General features: G+C 53.4%; 1 protein-coding gene across 4 annotated transcripts in view; it reads left to right on the plus strand.

Moving 5' to 3' along the window:
- Window positions 1–11,248, plus strand: part of HAS3 (hyaluronan synthase 3) — a 32,054-nt gene extending 20,806 nt beyond the window's left edge. For 3 of the 4 annotated variants that reach the window (XM_065536623.1, XM_065536625.2, XM_015443098.4), the window contains 3 exons: window positions 2,396–3,031; window positions 7,048–7,149; window positions 7,949–11,248. In XM_065536623.1, the coding sequence (XP_065392695.1) occupies window positions 2,396–3,031; window positions 7,048–7,149; window positions 7,949–8,872 (1,662 nt within the window). In that variant the 3' untranslated portion in view covers window positions 8,873–11,248. Of the gene's footprint in view, window positions 1–281; window positions 701–2,395; window positions 3,032–7,047; window positions 7,150–7,948 lie in introns of those variants that run through there. The other variant, XM_065536622.2, reaches the window with a different exon arrangement.
- Window positions 11,249–11,446: the final 198 nt, after the last annotated feature.

Raw genomic sequence — 11,446 nt, forward strand, 5'->3', positions numbered from 1 at the left:
GGAACCGGACTTGAGAGCGCCCCCAACCTTGTGCCCTTGAAAGCCGAGTGCGCGTTAGTTTGCCTGGGCTGGGCTCCCATGGATGAGCGAAGGGCATGAGGAGGAGGCTGTCCAGGCTGTAGGATCACCCCCCAGCCTCTGCCGGCTTGGGGTGACACAGCTCCCCGCCCCAGGTCTGGGCAGGAGAAACTCGACCACAGCCTGCACCAGCGCCTGATTGCACGTGGGGTATCCGGTTGAGGGACATTTTAGGGACCTCTATTTGGGGTTGGGGGTAGTAATCTGGGTAATGCCTCTAATTCCTGCGGGGGAGGGGTCCCGCCCAGGGAAGGAGAGGGCCGGCGACACCGGGGATGCGCCTTTGTCTACAGGCACACTTTGCCAAGGTAGCTGGGGTTCCGGGAAGAAGAGCAAGGCCTGGTCCGACAGGGAATCCTTGGGTTTTCCGTTCCTTCCCGGGTGGGTCGTGGGAAACCGGCACGTGGGTGTGGCCGGCGCCGCCTTTGCCAAGAGGCGAGGCTCGAGCGGGGATGAGAAGCGTGGCGAGTGCGTTCGCGGCCGCTTTCACCTAGTGGGCGCCGCCTCCGGCACTGCACCGAGGTGGGGCGCCAGCGCCCAGGTTGCCGGGCTGGCCTTGGCGCCCCCTTCCCCTACCCAGAGCGCAGGCAGGAAGGGGGGACCGGCTGCGTCCCTTCAGCATGTAAGCTCCGGAGGGGAATGGGGGCACTCCTGGGCTGCGGATGCAGGCCTGGGGACTCCTGGGCCGCAGGCGCGAGCAGTAGGGTGGGAACAGGGAGGGATGGGAGTCCTGTGAAGGAAGCACGCGGCGGGCTCCCCGGGCCGGTGGGGCAGAGCGCCCGGAGGCCGCGGCTTCCCAGAGAGGCAAGGCTGCCAGCAGCTCTTTCCTGGCCAAGGCTGCTGGAAGGCTGCTGGTGCCTGAGTCTCAGGTCGATTTAGGCAGTGACTGCGTGTTCTTCGCCCCTTCCATGTGAGAGGCGTCCCGACAGGAAAGTGTGTTTGTTTTGGGGGCCCCATTTCCTGAGACCTAGAGTTGGAGCAAGCTTGGAAGTGAGGCATCATTGTCTGTAGACCTCAGTGAACGTGGGGTTCTCTAGATCAGGCAGGTGGCAGCGAGGAGATAGTGTGGGTCAGAATGGGAGGGCCAGCAGCCATCCTTGTCACCTCTTCTTTCCCCTCCCTCACATTCCCCCTCCTCACCTGCTCTGGAGGAAACCAGTCAGCCTCGCCACTAGGGTAGCTCTTCGGGCCGGAAGTGTTGCCATTTTTGGGGAAATGACTTACCTGAGACATGAGGCAGGAATCCATTAGAACTCCCATTGTGCTATGGGGAGACCAAGTCTCAGAGAACTGGGGCAAGGTCAGGCAACCAGGAGGCAGACATGCTGTCTTAAACCCAATTCTCTGGTGCCAAGTCCTGGGCTCTTCTTATAAAATACAGCTGTTTCCAACAGGGCAGATGTTAGGAGCCCTGACTTAGTTGCAAATGGAAACCGGGCACTGTTTCCAGGAGTGGCTGGGCAGGGGGACATGCACAGAGATGCATGCTACACGGGCACTAGGACCAAGCAGATGGGATGCCCAGGCAGCCACTGTGGAGGCTGCTGCAGTGGTGGCTGCAGTTCCCCTTGCGCTCTTCAGCCCTGGGCTCTAGGAGGCTGTCTACTCCTCAGCTCGCATTTCCTGGTCTGCCTCTCCCCCTGCTTTCCCTTTCTTTCCTGCCCCTCAAGTAAAAGGTGAGAAAGTGGAGGACAGGGAAAGTTTCTCTAATAACTGTCTTGAGAAAGGGAAGCTGCTGCTTTTTCCCCAATGCCCCTTTGTTTGCCGTTTCTTTTCCTCCCGCACTTTTTTCTTGGATCTTTTGTGGCTGTGCTATACTGGTGAATATCCCCTCCAGGAGTGGGTGCAGGGCAGGGGGAAGCTTTTAGGCCACTGGCTACCTCCCTGGCCTTCAGGTGCCCAGAGCTGCCTCAGGCTCACCCCCTTGAAGCTTACCTCTTCAGCGCTTTGGGCCAGGTAGAGCCCAGTATGCCACCCACCAGCAGGTGTCACGTGACCCTCTGGGCCTTGGCTTGTCTATCCCAGTGCTACACTAAGGGCTTTGTATATTTAACCCTCAAAGATGCCTTGAGGTTAGTCCTGCAACCCACATTTTACAGAGGACATGACTAAGGTGGCACAGAGAGCAAGTGGCAGAGCTGGGATCTGAACCCCAGTAGTCTGGCTTGAGTCTACCAAGTCTTATGCTCAGTAGGCGGTAACGGTGACGGTTTTGATTAGTGGGTCATGTCCACTAGTAACAGAGAACGCCCCTGCTCCCACGGACTGGAAATGCTGCCTCCTGCCTGACCCTCCATCTCCTGCCTTCTCTCGCCAGATGCCGGTGCAGCTGACGACAGCCCTGCGTGTGGTGGGCACCAGCCTGTTTGCCCTGGCAGTGCTGGGTGGCATCCTGGCCGCCTATGTGACAGGCTACCAGTTCATCCACACAGAAAAGCACTACCTGTCCTTCGGCCTGTACGGCGCCATCCTGGGCCTGCACCTGCTCATTCAGAGCCTGTTTGCCTTCCTGGAGCACCGGCGCATGCGGCGGGCCGGCCAGGCCCTGAAGCTGCCCTCCCGGCGGCGGGGCTCGGTGGCACTGTGCATTGCCGCATACCAGGAGGACCCTGACTACCTGCGCAAGTGCCTGCGCTCGGCCCAGCGCATCTCCTTCCCTGACCTCAAGGTGGTCATGGTGGTGGACGGCAACCGCCAGGAGGACGCCTACATGTTGGATATCTTCCATGAGGTGCTGGGCGGCACTGAGCAGGCCGGTTTCTTTGTGTGGCGCAGCAACTTCCATGAGGCGGGCGAGGGTGAGACGGAGGCCAGCCTGCGGGAGGGCATGGACCGTGTGCGGGATGTGGTGCGGACCAGCACCTTCTCGTGCATCATGCAGAAGTGGGGAGGCAAGCGCGAGGTCATGTACACCGCCTTCAAGGCCCTCGGCGATTCGGTGGACTACATTCAGGTAAGGACGCCTCCCTAGAAGCGTGTGTACATGGGGACGTGTCTGGACAGCCTGGCAAACTCTCCGCCAGGAATCTGAGGTCTGGTCTAGGTCCCTTGGGTTGTGCACACACCCCGTGCACTTAAGAAGGCAACAAGGCGGCTGGGCGCGGTGGCATGGCTGTAATCCTAACACTTTGGGAGGCCGAGGCAGGCGGATCATGACGTCAGGAGATTGAGAGCATCCTGGCTAACAAGGTGAAACCCCGTCTCTACTAAAAATACAAAAAATTAGCCAGGCGTGGTGGTGGGCACCTGTAGTCCCAGCTACTTGGGAGGTTCAAGCAGGAGAATGGCCTGAACCTGGGAGGCGGAGCTTGCAGTGAGCCGAGATCGCACCACTGTACTCCAGTCTGGGCAACAGAGCGAGACTCCATCTCAAGAAAAAAAAAAAAAGGAGGCAACAAGGCATAATGGTTCTGAACAGCGGTCCCAGGGTCCAAAAGACCTGGGTGGAATCTTTGTTTGCTGTTACATAGCTCTGTGATTTTGGGCACATCTCTTAACTGCTGTCTCAATAATAGCAAATGGGTATAGAGCAGTCACTTGCTATCAGGCACAACTGTAGGTACTTCATGACATTTTTTATTTTATGTGAGATGGAGTTTCACTCTGTCGCCCAGGCTGGAGTGCAGTGGTGTGATCTCCGCTCACTGCAAGCTCCGCCTTCCAGGTTCAAGCAATTCCCCTGCCTCAGCTTCCTCAGTAGCTGGGATTACAGGCATTCGCCACCAAGCTCAGCTAAGTTTTTTGTATTTTTAGTAGAGATGGGGTTTCTCCATATTGGCCAGGCTGGTCTTGAACTCCTGACCTTTTGATCTGCCTACTTCGGCCTCCCAAATGCTGGGATTACCGGCGTGAGCCACCGCGCCTGGCATTATTTTTTAAAGACAAAGGGTCTCACTATGTTGCCCAGGCTGGAGTGCAATAGCTGAAGGCATGATCAATATGCACTATAGCCTCGAAATCCTGGCTTTGGGCAGTCCTCCCACCTCATCCTCCCTAGTAGCCGTGACTACAGGTACATATGCCACTGTGCCCAACTCCATGTTAGCTCTTTTAATACTCATAACACTCCCAGGGAATAAGTACTATTATTCTCCACCCACAGAAGGTGAAAGTAAAGCACAGAGAAGCTAAGTAACTTGCCTAATGTCCCACAGCTAGTAGGGTGCAGAGCCGGGATTTGCGCCCAGGCCGTCTGTCTCATGTCTGCTCTTACCCGTGATGTAGCACTGCTTCAGCAGTGGCAATGTGGAGCCGAACCTCTTCATAAGAAAGCGTGGTGAAGAGCAAAAGAAACCATCCTCAAAAACACTCAAAATATTCTAGTTATGGCCAAAAAGTCCCATTCTTCCTAGTGTCAAAGTCATGCCTGGGAGGTGAGAGAGACAGGTGTGAATGACCAGCTTCATTCTGTAGGAGCATCAGCAGGGCCGGGACCCTGATTAAACCCTACCCAGCTTTGGTCAAAGCAATCATTGACATAAGCCTGGAAATTGTACTAGGTTGATATGGTTTCCGTCTTCAAATTTAAAAACACTCAAGGGTTGAAAAGATTAAAGTCCACATACTTCAGTACAAAGTAGAAACCCTGGGACCCTGGATTTCTAGGCCCGGATTTTTTTTTTTTTTTTTTTTTTTGAGACACAGTTTCACTCTGTCGCCCAGGCTGGAGTGCGGTGGCATGATCTTGGCTCACTGCAACCTCCGCCTCCCAAGTTTAAGTGATTCTCCTGCCTCAGCCTCCCGAGTCGAGTAGCTGGGATTACAGGCATGCACCACGACACCCAGCTACTTTTTGTACTTTTGGTAGAGACAGGGTTTCTCCATGTTGGTCAGGCTGGTCTTGAACTCCTGACCTCAGCTGACCAGTCCGCCTCAGCCTCCCAAAGTTCTGGGATTACAGGCATGAGCCACCGTGCCCGGCCTAAGCCAGGATTCTTGATGGCATCCACGCTGTCTCTCTTCCTGACTCTGTCGTCTTTCTCCACGCCTGCCAGAGTAGGGTGCTGCCCATCGCTTCCTCAGTGCCTGAAGGCACAGCGGCTGTCCTGCCAGCCCACCTGTGTACCAACTCAGTTGAGTGACAGCATTTTGAGTCCTCTAATACTATTTTTCTCTGGTGTACCCACCTACAATTAGCTCACTCAGATTGCGTGTCTGGCTCTTTTGACAGTTGTCTCTGCGTGAGGGTTGATAAGTTTATCTTTTTCTGGCTTCCTAGGCCCAGGACCTCCTCAGTCATGGAGTGAGTGAGGAGAGCCTAGCAGGGTGTTTGACTGCAGTTCACTTGGGGTTGTGGGACCTTATGAAACTTTCCTGGGGACCCAAATGCTTAGGGAAGAGCCCTTGAGACCTGGCACAGGCTCAAGCCACAGTGACTTTGTCATCTATTCCCTTCAAGCATAGGATCTAACCTGCACCCAATCCACCCCATCTCCCTTTCCTGGCCATCTGGGTTCCGGTAGATCAGCAAACAGGCTCACGCACCTGAGCTGTCTCTTTACGGCTCCAGCATCACTGCATAAGGTTGCCTTGGGCCAGAGCTAGTGAGTGCTTGCTGGATCTCAGCCTGTTTTCTAACCGCCTGCTGGGGAGGTGTCTCTCTCTCTGAGGCAGAACTCTGCCCCAGCCAGTGGCGAAGCCCAGGCGGCACGAGAGCTCTTCTTCCCCTAACCTTGCTCAGTTGGAAAGACCTCCCAGGACTGAAGGAAGCAAAGCAGCATATAAAGAATGGGCTAGCGCAGGGGCAGGGAGGAGCAGTGAGAACAGCAGCAGCCCTGGGAGTCTTGGCCTGTAAGTGGAGGAGGCTCTGTGAGTCTGGCCTGAGGCTTCCTGGGCCCTTCCCAGGCACGGACCAGGATGTAAGGATGTGCCTGGTGGGGAGGTGGGAAGAAGCACATATGAGGGACTCAGCCTGGTGCCAAGGCTGTTCGGATTCCCCCTTAGCCTTCTACTGCTTATCTCGCCACCCTGTCCTCCAACATAGAGAAAGCCGGGTGTGGTTGTGGTGTCAAAAGCAGCCTCCTTTCCTGCAGGAATCTTACTCAGTAATTTTATTACAAGGATTTTAGGCTTCTGCAGAACAGGGTTTTGGTTTATCTGTGGATTTCTTCGTTGCTCTCCTAACAGTGACCACAGAGCGAATCAGGTCTGTAAACCAGTTCTTCTGGCCAATGCTTACTGGATTCTTTGTACCCCTTCAGTAATTTTTTAGAAAACAGAAAAGGAGTCAGCCACTAGGGCAACTAGTGGCCTGGGTTCAACTCATATGGGACCACCTGTTAGAATCAGGCCATAAGCCTCCTAAGAGCTGGGCAGAGTTGGCCCTGGGGTCTGCCTGGAGGCAGCTGCTGCAGCTTCCATGCCTATTCAGAGCAGCTTCCAGGGGGAGCCCTCAGCCATACCGTGCCCTGGTCTGAGAGGCTCGGCCAAGGGAGTCTGTTGAGGGTGCAGAGGCCAGCAGCCTTGCTACTGGTCTCATGGAGGTGCCTGTAAGTAGGTGGTCTGGTAACCACCACTGGGCTGCGGGTTGTCCAAGGGGTCAGAGGCTGATGCGGGGACCCCTGGGGTTAACTCTGTGGGGTCACTTAAGGCCATATGTAGCCTGTTAGTCCTGGGCTACCCTACTGTGCCTGCCATCTGATTTCAGTGACATGTTTCCCTTCTGCCAAATGACCCCTGAGCAATCTTTTGCATCCAGTGCTAAGCATGTCTCCTTTCCAGGCCTGGCACCTACCGTCTTCAGGGTTTCTCCCTCTCAGCCTAGTGGCTGTCAAGTCTGGTAGCTGAACACTTTTACTTTCATTTTACCTCTGGCACCTTCTGGTAGCGCAGATCTCTTAGCTAGAGGCTGGAAGTGAGTCACATGAGAAGGGGTTATGTCTCTCAGGCATTGAGCAGCCTGGCAGTGGGGTAGGGGGTGGGTGTGCAGGCCTGAGGTCAGAATGGGCTGACGGCACACTCCCTCTGCAGGTGTGCGACTCTGACACTGTGCTGGATCCAGCCTGCACCATCGAGATGCTTCGAGTCCTGGAGGAGGATCCCCAAGTAGGGGGAGTCGGGGGAGATGTCCAAGTAAGATGAGACCAGGGCTATCTGGGGGAGGGTCTGGACTCTTTCCTAATCCAGCTGGGTGTGCCTCCTGGGAAATGGGTACTTTCTAGTATTTGTGGGGAGGTTCTTTCCTGGCATTTTCACTGACACCAAAGGGCTCACCTCCCTCGCTGCCCAACCCCTTTCTTGCTCTTCTTCCACATGAGGGGCAGTCACTTAACAGGTATGGAGAAGAGTCTATACTGCAGAAGGGGCACAGTATTTTGAGGCCGTACATCCTAGAAGGTACTTCCTTTTTGGCTGGTGGTGCAGCAAGTAGCTCCCAAGTCAGATCCTTGAGAAGCCCTTGCTCTTAGGGGATGGGCTGAAGAGCTCTGGTCAATATGGTAAGAATAAGGAGCCCAATCTGCCAGAGATACTGAAGCAGCCTCCCAGGTCCCCTAGTTACTTTCCAGCCACAGAAAGCTCACAACAGGTGGCTGTGGTCGTGTCTTGCATTCTTCCCAAGCCCCCTTCTCTGCCACCACCACAGGCTGCCTCCTGAGACTGAAGGTGGCTTTGACTGCTAGAGCCGCTTAGTGGAGAAAATCTCTGCAGATGAGATGACACAGTAGGGGGAGGTAGAGCTGGTGCTTGGGACAGTGATTGCAAGTGGTTAGCTCCTCTAAGCCTCAGGTTTACCAGCTCCAAAGGAACCGATGGCCAGGAATCTGAGCAGTGGGCACAGAAGCCATGGTAAGGAGGCCTCGTGGTCTGTGATGTCTGTCCTCCGGGCGTGCATCCTTAGGTGAGGAGGCCCAGCATCTCTATTCCCTTGCAGATCCTCAACAAGTACGACTCATGGATTTCCTTCCTGAGCAGCGTGCGGTACTGGATGGCCTTCAACGTGGAGCGGGCCTGCCAGTCCTACTTTGGCTGCGTGCAGTGTATTAGCGGGCCCTTGGGCATGTACCGCAACAGCCTCCTCCAGCAGTTCCTGGAGGACTGGTACCATCAGAAGTTCCTAGGCAGCAAGTGCAGCTTTGGGGATGACCGGCACCTCACCAACCGAGTCCTGAGCCTTGGCTACCGAACTAAGTATACTGCGCGCTCCAAGTGCCTCACAGAGACCCCCACTAAGTACCTCCGGTGGCTCAACCAGCAAACCCGCTGGAGCAAGTCTTACTTCCGGGAGTGGCTCTACAACTCTCTGTGGTTCCATAAGCACCACCTCTGGATGACCTATGAGTCAGTGGTCACAGGTTTCTTCCCCTTCTTCCTCATCGCCACGGTCATACAGCTTTTCTACCGGGGCCGCATCTGGAACATTCTCCTCTTCCTGCTGACGGTGCAGCTGGTGGGCATTATCAAGGCCACCTATGCCTGCTTCCTTCGGGGCAATGCAGAGATGATCTTCATGTCCCTCTACTCCCTCCTCTATATGTCCAGCCTTCTGCCGGCCAAGATCTTTGCCATTGCTACCATCAACAAGTCTGGCTGGGGCACCTCTGGCCGAAAAACCATTGTGGTGAACTTCATCGGCCTCATCCCTGTGTCCATCTGGGTGGCAGTTCTCCTGGGAGGGCTGGCCTACACAGCTTATTGCCAGGACCTGTTCAGTGAGACGGAGCTAGCCTTCCTTGTCTCTGGGGCTATCCTGTACGGCTGCTACTGGGTGGCCCTCCTCATGCTGTATCTGGCCATCATCGCCCGGCGATGTGGGAAGAAGCCGGAGCAGTATAGCTTGGCTTTTGCTGAGGTGTGACATGGCCCCCAAGCAGAGTGGGTAAAGTGCAATGGGTAAGGGAGGGAAGGGGAATGGAAGAGAAAAGACGGGGTGGGAGGGAGGAGGGAGTGCTGTGTTTGAGTCTCTTAATGGTCCAAAGGACAAATCTAAAATGCAAAGAATGGTGATGTAGTATGGCCTGGCAGCTCTGTTTAGAGGGGGCAACACTGATCCCCCCAGGTGCAGGGCTGCAGGGGATTCTGTTTTCACATTGCCTATCTGCTTGCATCTGCACATAGGCAGTAGTCTCCCCCTGGGCTCCAGAGGGCACTCAGAAGTGCGCTAAAGCAAGTAAGTCCCATTCAGTGGCAACTTGTGATAGGTACCTGAGTGATGGCCACCTGTGGAAAGAGGTTCTCCCAGCCCATGTGAACACAACCAGAGGTGGCAGGAGAATTTCTACTGAGCGAGCTGGGCCGGTTAGTGTATGTCACCCCCACCCCACCCCTAAGTAGTCATCAATGCAATAAGATTGCGCCTGAGATACAAGGCCCAGAAGCCTGATCCTTGGGCATCAGAAAACAGGGTCCAGGAATGGTGCTTTATGTGAGATATCCCACTCCACATCAACATTCCAGGGATGCGCCAAACCAGCAGGGAGTTAGCACTGAACTGCTTTTAAAAGTGTACGTTAAAAAGGAAAGTGCCAGGAGGAACAGAGAGATTGTGGTGGTGCTAAAGGAGGCCATAAGCTATACAGAGGCCTTGGGTGTTCCACCTGGAAATTGCTCAGACGTCTAGATGGCTTCTTAGCTTGTCTGTGATCTCTGCTGGGGAGATAAAAAGATTAAGCCCCAACATGTTCAGAAAAGAAGTGAAGTCTTGGGTATTTTAACCTGTATACTCCTGAATTCCTCTCAAATTCAGCTCTGATCTGAGGCTAAGACACACTCCTCACTTCACTTTCTCTGAAGGCATATTTTTTGAGGTATCACTGCAGTCACCTCTTCTACCCTCATCATCATGGGTAAGTTTTTCAAGGTGGCAACTGGGGTGGAGCCTGGGCTCTTATAGAACCCTCAGCAGGATGCAAGCGTGTTCTCAGCACATATGGGAACTATGAGGAGCCTCTGATCAAATTGGCTACAATCTTGGAGCTGCTTGGACAGATTTCTTGGCAGCCGGGTTAGCATGTGTGACTTTCAGGCTACTGTTCTTGACAATCATCTCTAATGGAAAGCTTTTCGGTGTTCCCAAAGTGAACTCTCAAATCCAAAATGGTTATCTTTGAGAACATCCATTCTCCTCAGTGGCTTCTCCAGGCAATTCTTACAGCCCAGTTGTGACAGTCACTGCATTTGCTTGCTTCTTTCCAGAAACCAAACTAGGAGATGAAACTGGTTCCTACATCCTAAGGTTGCTTTCTCTCTCATGCCTCCTGAGGCTGTTTTTGGCTGTTTTCCCTCTGCTGCTTTTGGGGAATGAGGGAAGCCATTTTCTAGTGACTTGCAATCCAGGCTGTTCTCGGTGTTGGAGTTTAAACCTGGGATCCTGACTAAGCCTTTGACTTAGGGGTTGCTGGCTTGCCCTCCAAATGTCCTTTCTCAGAGGCCAGCTAACCCGTGCAGAACCAGCACTGAGGTGGACAGCAGACGAGAGGGCAAGCCTCAAGTGTACCCAGGTGCTTCCTACAAAGACACAAGATGTGCTCTGAGCCACAGATGGGCAAACCCTGGTGCTTTCCTTCATCTCCTATGAACTCAAGGGTTTCCAGGTGTAGCTAACAGTTGCCACATCACACAGACCTCGAGTTTCTGGTAAGACTGCTGGTTGACATCAGACCCAACCCATGAAGGCTGGAAGGCAGGAGGCATTTGCTAAGGCAGCTGATCCAGGCAATCGTTCTGCTGGCCAAGAAGTAAACTATTTTGAGCATGAGAATGGAGGAAATCCGGTCAGCCAAGTGCAGAGTTCAGACTTCGCTAAGGGCTTTTCTTCAGCATTTACTTGAAGATTAATGTGGGATGTCAGGCTCTCCTGGCTGTCCTACCATCAGCTCTGCCTTGCACTGTGGTCATCAACTTTCCTCAAATCAAAAATAGGCAGGTACAGGTAGTGGGCTCACAACGTTTGACCTCGACTGGTTTTACTAAGTTATTTTGTACATTTTTCAGCAGCAAAACCAAACTGGGTCTTCAGCTTTATCCCCGTTTCTTGCAAGGGAAGAGCCTTTATACAATTGGACGCATTTTGGTTTTTCCTCATTGAGAATTCTAATCCTCTTTTGTATTGTTTCTACAATAATTTGTAAACATATTTATTTTTACCTGCTTTTTTTTTTTTTTTTAATTTTCAGGTCAAGTTTTTTATACTGCACTTATTTGTCAAAATAAAGATTCTCACATATGCTGGTTATCTCGGAACTACTACTTCTTTGTACTTAATGAAAGCTAGCTCTTTATTCCAGTTCCCAAAGGGGACTTAAAATACAAAGTTTAGTCAGGTGTGACTCAAGACCTGGACAAGGTCCATCCTGGTAACTACACCATGGGGGCTTAACTTTTAGTGTAGAGGGTCTTTGGTGAAATAACTGGCAGATGAATGGGCCCTTGC

The sequence above is a fragment of the Macaca fascicularis genome, chromosome 20 (assembly GCF_037993035.2).
Source record: "Macaca fascicularis isolate 582-1 chromosome 20, T2T-MFA8v1.1".
Classification (NCBI taxonomy): domain Eukaryota; kingdom Metazoa; phylum Chordata; class Mammalia; order Primates; family Cercopithecidae; genus Macaca; species Macaca fascicularis.